Here is a 17,128-nt window from a genome sequence, read left to right as displayed (position 1 = left end):
AGGATGGCACATCAATGCGAGCTGTGGCAAAAAGGTTTGCTGTGTCTGTCAGCGTAGTGTCCAGAGCATGGAGGCGCTACCAGGAGACAGGCCAGTACATCAGGAGACGTGGAGGAGGCCGTAGGAGGGCAACAACCCAGCAGCAGGACCGCTACCTCCGCCTTTGTGCAAGAAGGAGCAGGAGGAGCACTGCCAGAGCCCTGCAAAATGACCTCCAGCAGGCAACAAATGTGCATGTGTCTGCTCAAATGGTCAGAAACAGACTCCATGAGGGTGGTATGAGGGCCCGACGTCCACAGGTGAGGGTTGTGCTTACAGCCCAACACCGTGCAGGACGTTTGGCATTTGCCAGAGAACACCAAGATTGGCAAATTCGCCACTGGCGCCCTGTGCTCTTCACAGACGAAAGCAGGTTCACACTGAGCACATGAGCACATGTGACAGACGTGACAGAGTCTGGAGACGTCGTGGAGAACGTTCTGCTGCCTGCAACCTCCTCCAGCATGACCGGTTTGGCGGTGGGTCAGTCATGGTGTGGGGTGGCATTTCTTTGGGGGGCCGCACAGCCCTCCATGGGCTCGCCAGAGGTAGCCTGACTGCCATTAGGTACCGAGATGAGATCCTTAGACCCCTTGTGAGACCATATGCTGGTGCGGTTGGCCCTGGGTTCCTCCTAATGCAAGACAATGCTAGACCTCATGTGGCTGGAGTGTGTCAGCAGTTCCTGCAAGAGGAAGGCATTGATGCTATGGACTGGCCCGCCCGTTCCCCAGACCTGAATCCAATTGAGCACATCTGGGACATAATGTCTCGCTCCATCCACCAACGCCACGTTGCACCACAGACTGTCCAGGAGTTGGCGGATGCTTTAGTACAGGTCTGGGAGGAGATCCCTCAGGAGACCATCCGCCACCTCATCAGGAGCATGCCCAGGCGTTGTAGGGAGGTCATACAGGCACGTGGAGGCCACACACACTACTGAGCCTCATTTTGACTTGTTTTAAGGACATTACATCAAAGTTGGATCAGCCTGTAGTGTGGTTTTCCACTTTAATTTTGAGTGTGACTCCAAATCCAGACCTCCATGGGTTGATACATTTGATTTCCATTGATAATTTTTGTGTGATTTTGTTGTCAGCACATTCAACTATGTAAAGAAAAAAGTATTTAATAAGAATATTTCATTCATTCAGATCTAGGATGTGTTATTTTAGTGTTCCCTTTATTTTTTTGAGCAGTGTATAATATATTACATTAGTTATATATTTATATATATAATATATTACATTAGTTATACAAATATAATGTATTACATTAGTTATATATATAATATATTACATTAGTTTTATTTGACAACTTTATTATTTTATTCCAAGTCAACATCTCATCTCTATAGAGCTGCTGTCTATTCTGTCTGACAAAATCACTATTTTACTATTTGTTCAAAGTAAATAAGGCTTTATGACGGCTGAATACCAACTATCAATCACTTAGATCATGTATTTTCAGGTAGAGATCCCTAGTGAAGCAACTGCTCTGTATCCGTCTCCATCGCACCTTCTTCATTCTTTCTCTCTCGCACAATGGATTATGGTCATTGTAGTTAATTACCACGTTTTCTGCACTAAACTAATGTAGATTGTTGACCTGTTGGAAACTACAACTCCCAACTACACAGTTCAGGCTCGATCTGATTTATCTTTAGAGAAGCTGTGCATTAAGCTTTTTGGGGGGGGGTTAATCGCTCAGCATCATGTTCCTCCATTATCCACATTCATTCCATTGATGTTAACTGATGGAGCGGTGGACGGTTGGGGGGGGGGGGGGGGGGGGGGGCTGGGGGGCATTTAGTGAAATGTTTGGAAAGCTTCCCTGACCTGAGTGACCTGAGGAGAACCTGTAGGTAAATTATAGATGCTAGACCCTCCTCTAACTGTTCCATGTTGTGTTATTGTGGTATTGTGTTATTGTTTTACAGTGGCTTGCGAAAGTATTCAACCCCCTTGGCATTTTTCCTATTTTGTTGCCTTACAACCTGGAATTTAAAATATAAACCCCAGAAATCTATAATTTGATTTACATAACAAGCCGACCACTTTGAAGATGCAAAATATGTTTTATTGTGAAACAAACAAAAAATAAGACAAAAAAACTGAAAACTTGAGGGTGCATAACTATTCATCCCCCACAAGTCAATACTTTGCCAGTTTTTGCTGCAATTACAGCTGCAAGTCTCTTGGGGTATGTCTCTATAAGCTTGGCACATCTAGCCACTGGGATTTTTGCCCATTCTTCAAGACAAATCTGTTCCAGCTCCTTCAAGTTGGATGGGTTCCGCTGGTGTACATCAATCTTTAAGTCATACCACAGATTCTCAATTGGATTGAGGTCTGGGCTTTGACTAGGCCATCCTAAGACATTTAAATGTTTCCCCTTAAACCACTCGAGCGTTGCTTTAGCAGTACGCTTAGGGTCATTGTCCTGCTCGAAGGTGAACCTCCATCCCAGTCTCAAATCTCTGGAAGACTGAAACAGGTTTCCCTCAGGAATTTCCCTGTATTTAGCACCATCCATCATTCCTTCAATTCTGATCAGTTTCCCAGTCCCTGCAGATGAAAAACATCCCCACAGCATGATGCTTCCACCACCATGCTTCACTGTGGGGATGGTTTATCGGGGTGATGAGAGGTGTTGAGTTTGCGCCAGACAGTGTTTTCCTTGATGGCCAAAAAGCTCAATTTTAGTCTCATCTGACCAGAGTACCTTCTTCCATATGTTTGGAGAGTCTCCCACATGCCTTTTGTCGAACACCAAACGTGTTTGCTTATTTTTTTCTTTAAGCAATGGCTTTTTTCTGGCCACTCTTCCCTAAAGCTCTGTGGAGTGTACGGCTTAAAGTGGTCCTATGGACAGATAATCCAATCTCCACTGTGGAGCTTTGCAGCTCCTTCAAGGTTATCTTTGGTCTCTTTGTTGCCTCTCTGATTAATGCCCTCCTTGCCTGGTCTGTGAGTTTTGGTGGGCGGCCATCTCTTGGCAGGTTTGTTGTGGTGCCATATTCTATCCATTTTTTAATAATGGATTTCATGGTGCTCCAAAGGATGTTCAAAGTTTCTGATATTTTTTTATAACCCAACCCTGATCTGTACTTCTCCACAACTTTGTCCCTGACCTGTTTGGAGAGCTCCTTGGTCTTCATTGTGCCACTTGCTTGGTGGTCTTGTAGACTCTGGGGCCTTTCAGAACAGGTGTATATAAACTGAGATCATGTGACACTTAGATTATACACAGGTGGACTATATTTATCTAATTATGTGACTTCTGAAGGTAATTGGTTGCACCAGATCTTATTTAGGGGCTTCATAGCAAAGGGGGTGAATACATATGCACGCATCACTTTTTTAAACAAGTAATTATTTTCATTTCACTTCACCAATTTGGACTATTTTGTTTATGTCCATTACATGAAATCCAAATAAAAATCTATTTAAATTACAAGTTATAATGCAACAAAATAGGAAAACCGCCAAGGTAGATGAATACTTTTGTAAGGCATTGTATGAGTGTTGTGTCATGTCCCGCCCCCTTCTCTGCTGTTGCGTGATAGGTTCCAGTGCGCCCAGCTGCCCAATCAGGTCCTGGAGAGCATCAGCATCATCGACACGCCGGGGATCCTGTCAGGAGCGAAGCAGAGGGTGAGCCGAGGTAAGAAGAGGTGGAGGTAGGGGGGAGTAGACAGGACAAGGTGAGGTGGAGGGGAGTAGACAGGACAAGGTGAGGTGGAGGTAGGGGGGAGTAGACAGGACAAGGTGAGGTGGAGGGGAGTAGACAGGACAAGGTGAGGAGGAGGGGAGTAGACAGGACAAGGTGAGGTGGAGGTAGGGGGAGTAGACAGGACAAGGTGAGGTGGAGGTAGGGGGGAGTAGACAGGACAAGGTGAGGTGGAGGGGAGTAGACAGGACAAGGTGAGGTGGAGGTAGGGGGGAGTAGACAGGACAAGGTGAGGTGGAGGGGAGTAGACAGGACAAGGTGAGGTGGAGGTAGGGGGGAGTAGACAGGACAAGGTGAGGTGGAGGGGAGTAGACAGGACAAGGTGAGGAGGAGGGGAGTAGACAGGACAAGGTGAGGTGGAGGTAGGGGGAGTAGACAGGACAAGGTGAGGTGGAGGTAGGGGGGAGTAGACAGGACAAGGTGAGGAGGAGGGGAGTAGACAGGACAAGGTGAGGAGGAGGTAGGGGGGAGTAGACAGGACAAGGTGAGGAGGAGGGAAGTAGACAGGACAAGGTGAGGTGGAGGTAGGGGGGAGTAGACAGGACAAGGTGAGGAGGAGGTAGGGGGGAGTAGACAGGACAAGGTGAGGTGGAGGTAGGGGGGAGTAGACAGGACAAGGTGAGGTGGAGGGGAGTAGACAGGACAAGGTGAGGTGGAGGTAGGGGGGAGTAGACAGGACAAGGTGAGGAGGAGGGGAGTAGACAGGACAAGGTGAGGAGGAGGTAGGGGGGAGTAGACAGGACAAGGTGAGGTGGAGGTAGGGGGGAGTAGACAGGACATGGTGAGGAGGAGGGGAGTAGACAGGACAAGGTGAGGAGGAGGTAGGGGGGAGTAGACAGGACAAGGTGAGGAGGAGGTAGGGGGGAGTAGACAGGACAAGGTGAGGTGGAGGGGAGTAGACAGGACAAGGTGAGGTGGAGGGGAGTAGACAGGACAAGGTGAGGAGGAGGGGAGTAGACAGGACAAGGTGAGGTGGAGGGGAGTAGACAGGACAAGGTGAGGTGGAGGGGAGTAGACAGGACAAGGTGAGGTGGAGGGGAGTAGACAGGACAAGGTGAGGTGGAGGGGAGTAGACAGGACAAGGTGAGGTGGAGGTAGGGGGGAGTAGACAGGACAAGGTGAGGAGGAGGGGAGTAGACAGGACAAGGTGAGGAGGAGGTAGGGGGGGGTAGACAGGACAAGGTGAGGTGGAGGTAGGGGGGAGTAGACAGGACAAGGTGAGGTGGAGGTAGGGGGGAGTAGACAGGACAAGGTGAGGTGGAGGTAGGGGGGAGTAGACAGGACAAGGTGAGGAGGAGGTAGGGGGGAGTAGACAGGACAAGGTGAGGTGGAGGGGAGTAGACAGGACAAGGTGAGGAGGAGGTGGGGGGAGTAGACAGGACAAGGTGAGGTGGAGGTAGGGGGGAGTAGACAGGACAAGGTGAGGTGGAGGGGAGTAGACAGGACATGGTGAGGTGGAGGTAGGGGGGAGTAGACAGGACAAGGTGAGGTGGAGGTAGGGGGGAGTAGACAGGACAAGGTGAGGAGGAGGTAGGGGGGAGTAGACAGGACAAGGTGAGGTGGAGGTAGGGGGGAGTAGACAGGACAAGGTGAGGTGGAGGGGAGTAGACAGGACATGGTGAGGTGGAGGTAGGGGGGAGTAGACAGGACAAGGTGAGGTGGAGGTAGGGGGGAGTAGACAGGACAAGGTGAGGTGGAGGTAGAGGGGAGTAGACAGGACAAGGTGAGGTGGAGGGGAGTAGACAGGACAAGGTGAGGAGGAGGGGAGTAGACAGGACAAGGTGAGGTGGAGGGGAGTAGACAGGACAAGGTGAGGTGGAGGTAAGGGGTCACAGACACACCTGGTACACACCGGGTCTGATCCCTCATCTGTCATGGTCAGCTAAAACAACTACTTCCTCCCCCCTGACCTGGCTAACCCATGTGACCGACCTCCATGCACTGAGGCAAGGAGACAGGGATATAGGAAGACAAGGACATAAGTTGACAAGGATATAAGTTGACAAGGATATAGGGTGAAAAGGAGACAAGGATTTAGGTGACAAGAATATAGGCTGACAAGGATTTAGGTGACAAGAATATAGGGTAGTGTGTGTGTGAAAACATGCTTTGGTGATAAATTGAACTTCCTTACGTTATAAAATACATTTTACCAAGACAAATATGATTGTTTATGTTCTGAATCGTTCAGTCTTTCTCTACAACATCATTAATATTATATCTGGGAAGTCGGATTTCCTAAACTTATTACATCCAATCATAAGCAGCGATCTCTGTTGACATAGCTGTGCCACTTCTTGCCGCAACTTTTGAGGATTTTACATGTCGGGGTGGTCTTCTGCGAAGTGGTATCCGTGGGTCGTAAAAAAACAAAATGAACACGACACAAGCCCAAATAAATGTAAAAAGCTCCGTTGAAATTTGAAATTTCACAGACATGCTTGTTTTTCTGAGAAATCTTTGAAAAATAACAGGAATTTGAAAATATGAATGAACTTAAACTAAAGAACTAAAATATGAAAATACTACGTCATGTCTGAAAATCGATCTTACCTCTGTATTGTTTTATGTCCTCTGGATATGAGAAGAAAGATGAGAGTTTAACAGTGAGTCTGTCAGTTAGCCTTAATTCTCACAGCATCCAGCCTAGCTGACGCAACCCACTGGGCCACAGACGTCAGTTCCACGTCTGCTTTTGATGTACATTTGGTTGAGTTGTCAACTAACCTTGAATTCAACGTGAAATCCACAACAAATGAAACCAAATCAAATCAATTTAGGTTGAATTTGGGTAAGTAAAAGACTAAATGCCTTTACCTTGATGATGTTTTGCAAATCCAATCAGTTTTCAACGTTGATTCAACCAGTTTGGCCTCCATTGATTTAGTCAGCCTAATCTTGGCCATCCTTCAAGGGTAAAAACTACAATAAGTTTTGAACGGATTATGACTGAGACATGAGGTTTGAAGCATTGGTTTTCTTAGAGCGGTATCTACACAATTAACCTATTTTACCAAATTGTCAAAAGATTCGTTTTTGATTGGACGAGGATACAGGGGGGACAAGGATACAGGGGGACGAGGATACAGGGAGACGAGGATACAGGGAGACGAGGATACAGGGAGACGAGGATACAGGGAGACGAGGATACAGGGGGACGAGGATACAGGGGGACGAGGATACAGGGGGGACGAGGATACAGGGGGACGAGGATACAGGGGGACGAGGATACAGGGAGACGAGGATACAGGGAGACGAGGATACAGGGTGACGAGGATACAGGGAGACGAGGATACAGGGGGCACGAGGATACGGGGGGACGAGGATACGGGGAGACGAGGATACGGGGAGACGAGGATACGGGGAGACGAGGATACGGGGAGACGAGGATACGGGGGGACGAGGATACGGGGGGACGAGGATACGGGGGGACGAGGATACGGGGGGACGAGGATACGGGGGGACGAGGATACGGGGGGACGAGGATACGGGGAGACGAGGATACAGGGGGACGAGGATACAGGGGGGACGAGGATACAGGGGGACGAGGATACAGGGGGACGAGGATACAGGGGGACGAGGACACAGGGGGACGAGGACACAGGGGGACGAGGACACATGGGGACGAGGATACAGGGAGACGAGGATACAGGGGGACGAGGATACAGGGGGACGAGGATACAGGGAGACGAGGATACAGGGGGACGAGGATACAGGGGGGACGAGGATACAGGGGGACGAGGATACAGGGGGACGAGGACACAGGGGGACGAGGACACAGGGGGACGAGGATACATGGGGACGAGGATACAGGGGGGACGAGGATACAGGGGGGACGAGGATACGGGGAGACGAGGATACAGGGGGGACGAGGATACGGGGGGACGAGGATACGGGGGGACGAGGATGCAGGGAGACGAGGATACAGGAGACGAGGATACAGGGGGACGAGGATACGGGAGACGAGGATACGGGGGACGAGGATACGGGGAGACGAGGATACGGGGGACGAGGATACAGGGGGACGAGGATACAGGGGGACGAGGATACAGGGGGACGAGGATACAGGGGGACGAGGATACATGGGGACGAGGATACAGGGGGACGAGGATACAGGGAGACGAGGATAAAGGGAGACGAGGATACAGGGGGACGAGGATACAGGGTGACGAGGATACAGGGGTGACGAGGATACAGGGGGGACGAGGATACAGGGGGGACGAGGATACAGGGGGGACGAGGATACAGGGAGACGAGGATACAGGGAGACGAGGATACAGGGGGACGAGGATACAGGGAGACGAGGATACAGGGGGGACGAGGATACAGGGGGACGAGGATACAGGGAGACGAGGATACAGGGGGACGAGGATACAGGGGGACGAGGATACAGGGGGACGAGGATACAGGGGGACCCTGGAGAGTTCTTCAGATGCCTCCACCACATCTTGTCAGGAACGCACACAAAGATAAATACAGGACAGAGGTTTTGAGCATGAAGCCTCATCAATCTGTCTCTCACTCCTTAAATTCCCTCCCTTTCCATCCCTATACTGTGTCACCGTTCATGGGGCATGAGTAACTATAACAACATAAAGTATGATGATGTTGGAACAACAGAAGAGACTAAGCGTTGTGGAACATATGAGGGTATGTCATTGCCTCCAGTGTTGTGTTATTACATTCCAACCTATCAGTTAGGAGAGCTTTCTGCCCAAGGTCCTGTAGGAGTCACATCGTAACGTCTGTACGGCAGATACTAGAGAGGAAACTGTATCAGTTAGAGGAATGTTAGGAACGAAGGAGTCATCAGAGAGAGATGTGAAGGGTCTGTGTTGCCCTATTCCCCTCTCCTCTCCTGTGTGTGTGTGTGTGTGTGTGTGTGTGTGTGTGTGTGTGTGTGTGTGTGTGTGTGTGTGTGTGTGTGTGTGTGTGTGTGTGTGTGTGTGTGTGTGTGTGTGTGTGTGTGTCTAAAACCAACTTCATGGGAGTGCTTCAACACGTATTTTATTTTTTTATATATATTACATTTTTTTTACCTTTATTTAAACAGGTTTTTCTCATTGAGATAACATCTATTTTCCACGAGAGACATGTTAAGCATGTGTTTTGTGCTCATGTGTTTTGTGCTCATGTGTTTTGTGCTCATGTGTTTCGTGCTCATGTGTTTCGTGCTCATGTGTTTTGTGCTCAGCGTGTTTCGTGCTCATGTGTTTTGTGGTCATGTGTTTTGTGCTCAGTGTGTTTTGTGCTCATGTGTTTTGTGGTCAGCGTGTTTTGTGGTCATGTGTTTTGTGTTCAGCGTGTTTCGTACTCATGTGTTTTGTGGTCATGTGTTTTGTGGTCATGTGTTTTGTGCTCAGTGTGTTTTGTGCTCATGTGTTTTGTGGTCATGTGTTTTGTGGTCATGTGTTTTGTGGTCAGCGTGTTTTGTGGTCATGTGTTTTGTGCTCAGCGTGTTTTGTGGTCATGTGTTTTGTGCTCATGTGTTTTGTGGTCATGTGTTTTGTGCTCAGCGTGTTTTGTGGTCATGTGTTTTGTGGTCATGTGTTTTGTGATCAGCGTGTTTTATGCTCAGCGTGTTTTGTGCTCAGCGTGTTGCAAATCTAGAAATGTAACACCCTAATCTCCTTTTCACTGTCAACTATTAATACTCTGACAGACCCCTCGTGTCCCGTCTCTCCCCTGACCTCTGACCCCTAACCCTCCCTCAGGCTATGACTTCCCAGCGGTGCTACGTTGGTTTGCGGAGCGCGTTGATCGCATCATACTCCTGTTCGACGCCCACAAGTTGGAGATCAGTGACGAGTTCTCCGAAGCCATCGGAGCGCTGCGGGGTAACGAGGACAAACTGCGTGTGGTCCTGAACAAGGCTGACATGGTGGGAACACAACAGCTGATGAGAATCTACGGAGCTCTAATGTGGTCCCTGGGCAAGGTGAGAGGAGTCCTTTATTCATCCCCCAAAAGGGGAAATGTTGTCATACTACAGCTAGTAAAAACTGTATAAATGATGACAACATTAAACTATCACTAGAAAATAAAGCTCATTGGTTGAAGCTCATTGGTTGAAGCTCATTGGTAAATTCAAATCTCCCTACCATCATATCTTATATGCCACCAATGTCGATGAAAAGTTCCAAATCAACTTGATTGGAGATACACAACTCACTCCTTGCCTCTCGTTAACTACCCGTCCGGTAGTTAACAAGAACCACACAGATTTTTATCAGGGTCTTTAGCATTAAGTAAAATATATAATTTCTTGCCCCGACCTAACTCAATGTCTTGGGGTCGGATAAGAACCGTTACTACAGCGTCCATAAAGTGACCATTATTAGACTTGCCACCTTTCGGACTGAATAAGTTTGTAGGGGCAACAGTTTTCATTACATTTGTAATTTATCGCTCTCACATGCTCATTTCTAGCCGAATCTCAGAGTTCTAAAACCGGATCAAAGCACTTAGGTTGCGCAGCAACAGCGCTAGAAGCTAGCTAACACCAGTCAGATTAGAGGCAAGCTACAAGCAAAGGAAACTAGCTATATTTTGCTATGGAAGGTTTTTCACATGGCTGAAGTCATCGGAAGATAAACTGTTGGCCTTGACACTTGAGTTTAATCATCACAAACAAATATGATAGCGAACACCCTTGGCTGCTATAGCCAGTTAGCTAGCCAACTAACGTTAGCCCGTAATGTTAGCCAACTAACGTTAGCCCGTAATGTTAGCCAACTAACGTTAGCCCGTAATGTTAGCCAACTAACGTTAGCCCGTAATGTTAGCCAACTAACGTTAGCCCGTAATGTTAGCTAACTAACGTTAGCCCGTAATGTTAGCCAACTAACGTTAGCCCGTAATGTTAGCCAACTAACGTTAGCCCGTAATGTTAGCCAACTAACGTTAGCCCGTAATGTTAGCCAACTAACGTTAGCCCGTAATGTTAGCCAACTAACGTTAGCCCGTAATGTTAGCCAACTAACGTTAGCCCGTAATGTTAGCCAACTAACGTTAGCCCGTAATGTTAGCCAACTTACGTTAGCCCGTAATGTTAGCCAACTTACGTTAGCCCGTAATGTTAGCCAACTAACGTTAGCCCGTAATGTTAGCCAACTAACGTTAGCCCGTAATGTTAGCCAACTAACGTTAGCCCGTAATGTTAGCCAACTAACGTTAGCCCGTAATGTTAGCCAACTAACGTTAGCCCGTAATGTTAGCCAACTAACGTTAGCCCGTAATGTTAGCCAACTAACGTTAGCCCGTAATGTTAGCCAACTAACGTTAGCCCGTAATGTTAGCCAACTAACGTTAGCCCGTAATGTTAGCCAACTAACGTTAGCCCGTAATGTTAGCCAACTTACGTTAGCCCGTAATGTTAGCCAACTAACGTTAGCCCGTAATGTTAGCCAACTAACGTTAGCCCGTAATGTTAGCCAACTAACGTTAGCCCGTAATGTTAGCCAACTAACGTTAGCCCGTAATGTTAGCCAACTAACGTTAGCCCGTAATGTTAGCCAACTAACGTTAGCCCGTAATGTTAGCCAACTAACGTTAGCCCGTAATGTTAGCCAACTAACGTTAGCCCGTAATGTTAGCCAACTAACGTTAGCCCGTAATGTTAGCCAACTAACGTTAGCCCGTAATGTTAGCCAACTAACGTTAGCCCGTAATGTTAGCCAACTAACGTTAGCCCGTAATGTTAGCTAACTAACGTTAGCCCGTAATGTTAGCCAACTAACGTTAGCCCGTAATGTTAGCCAACTAACGTTAGCCCGTAATGTTAGCTAACTAACGTTAGCCCGTAAAGCCCGCACCTAAAGCAGTTGGGAGTGTGTATAGCACTTTGTGATACAATTGATTGATATTATTGATATGATTTAACAGGTGTTCAACACCCCAGAGGTCTTGAGGGTGTATATCGGGTCGTTCTGGTCCGAGCCGCTGCTGGTCGCTGATAACCGTCGTCTGTTTGAGCTGGAAGAGGAAGATCTGTTTAGTGACATCCAGAATCTTCCTCATAATGCAGCCCTCAGGAAACTCAATGACCTGGTGAAGAGGGCACGACTGGTCAGGGTAGGTTCTCTCTCTCTACAATACATGTTTTATGTTTTATTTCCTCTTTATTTTGACAGGGAGACCAAGGTCTTTATTTTGACAGGGAGACCAAGGTCTTTATTTTGACAGGGAGACCAAGGTCTTTATTTTGACAGGGAGACCAAGGTCTTTATTTTGACAGGGAGACCAAGGTCTTTGTTTATTTTTTTTACAGATGAGCCCTGTAATTACCAAACTAGAAAACAAATGGTATATCTATCTGAATCTTTCTCTACGTCTCTCGCTTATCAGCGTCGCTCACTCATCCCTTTCTGTTGAAGTAGATGGTATGATATAATCAACTCTGTAACACACATCCTGTCTAGTAGATCGCGTTACTGAGGAATAAGGTGTTTTACTAGGTTCATATAAGAAAATGAAGAGAGAGTGGCATTGCTGAAGTTAATATTTGCCACCCCCCCTAATTCTCTCACTCTACTCTTCTTTCTCTTTCTTTCTCTCTCCCCCATCCTTCTCCCCCCTAACTCTCTCCCTCCCCCTATATCCCTCTCTCTCTCTCCCCCTATATCCCTCACCCCCTCTCTCTCCCTCCCCCCACATCCTTCTCCCCCCCACATCCCTCTCCCCATCCCCCACATCCCTCTCCCCATCCCCCCACACCCCTCTCCCAACCCCCTCTCTCTCTCCCAACCCCCTCTCTCTCTCCCCAACCCTCTCTCTCCCTCTCCCCACATCTCTCCCTCTCCCCACATCTCTCTCTCCCCAACCCTCTCTCTCCCTCTCCCCACATCCCCCCCCCCCCCCATCTCTCTCTCCCCCCTCCAGGTGCATGCCCACATCATCAGCTATCTAAAGAAGGAGATGCCAACCTTCAGGAAGGACAAAATGAAGAAGAACCTGATCTACCAACTTCCTGTCATCTTCTCCAAGATCCAGCTGCAGCACCACATCTCTGCTGGGGACTTCCCTGACTGCGTCAAGATGCAGGTATGTTTAGTCTAATATTTCTATTCAGGTTTCAATGTCCAAAGCTCAAGTCTGGTAGTTCATCCCTCTGTAATATGTGCCAGATGATTTGGCTAACTAGTTTGCTGTGGCCTCTGTTTCCCGTCCAGGAGCAGCTGTTGATCCATGACTTCACTAAGTTCAAGCCCCTGAAGCCGTCCCTGATGGCTGCTCTGGATGAGCTGTTGGCGTCCGACATCGCCAAGCTCATGCCCCTGCTACGCCAAGAGGAGATTGACGCGGGGGTGCAGCCAGGGGTGCAAGGGGGTGCCTTCCTGGGTACCCGCGCCGGGCCCTTTGTGGAGAATGACCCATTCAGAGAGGTGGAGAATGGGGGGGAGGATGGCGAGGAAGAGGGCGAGATGTCCTGGGTAGTGACCAAGGACAAGCCCAAATACGACGAGATCTTCTACAACCTGGCGCCCAACGAGGGCAAGCTGAGTGGCACCAAGGCCAAGGACTGGATGGTGAGCACCCGGCTGCCTAACTCCGTACTGGGGAGGATCTGGAAGCTGTCGGATGTGGACCGGGATGGCATGCTGGATGACGAGGAGTTTGCGCTGGCCAGCCACCTGATCGAGGTGAAGTTAGAGGGGCATGGTCTGCCCCCTGAACTGCCCGCCCGTCTGGTGCCCCCCTCCAAGCGCAGAATGAAAGGATCGGATATATAGAGAGACTTTTACATCAACCCACCCTGTGGAGCTGACAGTATAACCCCCTGACGGCTGACACACACGCTACTGCCCCCCTCCCCACATTGTCCTCTTGTCTCCTTGTCTTTATGTCTGTCAGCCCCTGGGTGTATCTCGATAGTCTTAGGTAAGCCCCTGGGTGTATCTTGATAGTCTAAGGTAAGCCCCTGGGTGTATCTCGATAGTCTTAGGTAAGCCCCTGGGTGTATCTTGATAGTCTAAGGTAAGCCCCTGGGTGTATCTCGATAGTCTAAGGTAAGCCCCTGGGTGTATCTCGATAGTCTAAGGTAAGCCCCTGGGTGTATCTCGATAGTCTAAGGTAGCTTCCTCTGGTCGTTTCATCTCCGGTCTTCGAGAGGGAGACAGTAAGAAAAGGAGGGGGGGAGATACTTTACACTATTGAAATGCACTCCAATTTTGTCTTATTGGATCATGTGTTTAGCTGAGCTGAGGTCAAATAAAGACTAGTGGCCCACACTTCTCTACTTTATTATACTCTACTTCTCTAGTCTATTATACTCTATTATACTCTACTTCTCTACTTTATTATACTATATTATACTCTACTTCTCTACTTTATTATACTATATTATACTCTACTTCTCTACTCTATTATACTATATTATACTCTACTTCTCTACTCTATTATACTATATTATACTCTACTTCTCTACTCTATTATACTATATTATACTCTACTTCTCTATTATACTATATTATACTCTACTTCTCTACTTTATTATACTATATTATACTCTACTTCTCTTCTCTACTTTATTATATTATATTATACTCTACTTCTCTACTTTATTATACTATATTATACTCTACTTCTCTACTTTATGAAACTATATTATACTCTACTTCTCTACTCTATTATACTATATTATACTCTACTTCTCTACTCTATTATACTATATTATACTCTACTTCTCTACTCTATTATACTATATTATACTCTACTTCTCTACTTTATGAAACTATATTATACTCTACTTCTCTACTCTATTATACTATATTATACTCTACTTCTCTACTCTATTATACTATATTCTAATCTACAATACTCTACTGCTCTACTCTGCTGTACTCTACTCTATTATATGCTACTGTACTATACCGATCTACTCTACTCTACTGCTCTGCTCTTCTCTACTCTATTACACTCAACTACACTACACTCTAATCTACTACTCTACTCTAATACACTACTCCACTCTACTACACTCTACACTCTACTCTACTACTACACTACACTCTAATCTACTACACTCTACTCTAATACACTACTCCACTCTACTACACTCTACACTCTACTCAACTACTACACTCTACACTCTACTCAACTACTACACTCTACTCTACTACTACACTACACTCTACTACACTCTACTCTACCCCACTCCACTCTACTACACTACACTCTACTACACTCTACTCTAATACACTACTCCACTCTACTACACTCTACACTCTACTCTACTACTACACTACACTCTACTACACTCTACCCCACTCCACTCTACTACACTCTGCCCCACTCTACTCTACTCCACTCTACACTCTACTATACTATACTACACTTTACTCTACTCTACTACATTCTACTCCATTCTACTCTACTCCACTCTACTACATTCTACACTACTACATTCTACTCTACTACATTTTACTCGACTCTACTACATTCTACACTACTACACTCTACGCTACTACATTCTACTCTACTACACTCTACGCTACTACATTCTACTCTACTACACTCTACACCACTACATTCTACTCTACTACATTCTACTCTACTACACTCTACTACATTCTACACTACTACATTCTACTCTACTACATTCTACTCTACTACATTCTACTCTACTACATTCTACTCTACTACACTCTACTCTACTACATTCTACACTACTACACTCTACGCTACTACATTCTACTCTACTACATTCTACTCTACTACATTCTACTCTACTACATTCTACTCTACTACACTCTACTCTACTACATTCTACACTACAACACTCTACGCTACTACATTCTACTCTACTACACTCTACACCACTACATTCTACTCTACTACATTCTACTCTACTACACTCTACTCTACTACATTCTATTCTACTACATTCTACTCTACTACATTCTACACTACTACACTCTACTCTACTACATTCTACTCTACTACATTCTACACTACTACATTCTACACTACTACATTCTACTCTACTACATTCTACTCTACTACATTCTACTGTGCTCTACACTCTGCTCTACTCTGAACACTACTTTCTCCAAACTAGCAGGTTAACCACACATTCTCTTTCTAGACGTCTTGTATATGTTATATTCTCACACAGATGTTATGTCAGAAACGACATTACATTATTATAAATCCTCACAATCTCACATCTACTGTTTAATAACTCAACATTCCTTGGATGACTGGGTCCACAGTGGCATCACTGACTGACACGTCTACTGTTAATTACACACTGATATGATTACCGGTATACATGTATCTGACTTTACTCCATACTATATTTGACTTGCTTTTACATGGAGCTATTTAGCAGGGAGTTTTTAAACAAATCAAAACAGACAGAAATACACACTAATATGAGTACACTAATCTACACATGTATTTGATAGACAGCTGTTGCTATTAGCGACAGTATGAAGCTTGTTTAGTCATCTCTCTGTCTGTCTGTCTGTAGGGGACTGGTCTAACCAGTGACATTACAGCATTTCTATAGTATAGTTTTACAGTAACGTGCCATCGTTTTACAGTAACGTGCCATCGTTTTACAGTAACGTGCCATAGTTTTACAGTAACGTGCCATCGTTTTACAGTAACGTGCCATAGTTTTACAGTAACGTGCCATCGTTTTACAGTAACGTGCCATCGTTTTACAGTAACGTGCCATCGTTTTACAGTAACGTGCCATCGTTTTACAGTAACGTGCCATAGTTTTACAGTAACTTGCCATAGTTTTACAGTAACTTGCCATTTTTCCTCGTATACTTTTTTCTTTCTCTCATGGCAAAAAAGAATACATGTATTTTTTGATTCATTATATATATTTTTTTGCTGTTGATTTTGTATGTACTAGACAAAGAACTGCCTTCGTTTGAAATGAATGTCACATGCTATGAGAACAGTGTTGTTCCCTATAACAGTTTGGTTTGTTTATCTATTTTACTGACTACTGTACACAGCTAGCTTCACCAACTGCTACTTGTTGTATTATTACCATTGCCTAATAAACGGTATGGACTGTGTTCTTTTTCTGATGACCTCCGATAACCTCTTGTTCCGAACGAAGAGGAGATGAAGTCGAATTCATCGGTGTTTAAAGAAAGGAAAGAGATCCAAGTCAATCTGTGGATTAAATAGTAGCTAGACACACTTTGACTAAGTGTGTAGCACGAGGCAAATATTTTTCAATATCTGCATGTGTGTAACAGTAGAGTGTTAAGTGTTCCTTAATAAATATCCCATCTGGACACAAAACAGGATATAGATACAGAACATACCATATTTAGGCAACACCGTGAAAACTATATTTTATATTTCAAACAGGGCATAGCAGTGGATGCAG

General features: G+C 46.1%; 1 protein-coding gene across 1 annotated transcript in view; it reads left to right on the top strand.

Moving 5' to 3' along the window:
• The window catches only part of ehd2b (EH-domain containing 2b), a 48,517-nt gene extending 31,709 nt beyond the window's left edge, over positions 1-16,808 (top strand). The window contains exons 4-8 of the mRNA XM_055895164.1: positions 3,608-3,705; positions 9,486-9,709; positions 11,656-11,844; positions 12,652-12,813; positions 12,942-16,808. Coding sequence (XP_055751139.1) covers positions 3,608-3,705; positions 9,486-9,709; positions 11,656-11,844; positions 12,652-12,813; positions 12,942-13,502 — 1,234 coding nt within the window. The 3' untranslated portion in view covers positions 13,503-16,808. The remainder of the gene's footprint in view (positions 1-3,607; positions 3,706-9,485; positions 9,710-11,655; positions 11,845-12,651; positions 12,814-12,941) is intronic.
• The last annotated feature ends 320 nt before the right edge of the window (positions 16,809-17,128 follow it).

Source organism: Salvelinus fontinalis, chromosome 33 (assembly GCF_029448725.1).
Source record: "Salvelinus fontinalis isolate EN_2023a chromosome 33, ASM2944872v1, whole genome shotgun sequence".
Classification (NCBI taxonomy): Eukaryota; Metazoa; Chordata; class Actinopteri; order Salmoniformes; family Salmonidae; genus Salvelinus; species Salvelinus fontinalis.
Note: the sequence above shows the minus strand (reverse complement) of the source record. Positions and strands in the feature narration are given on the sequence as shown.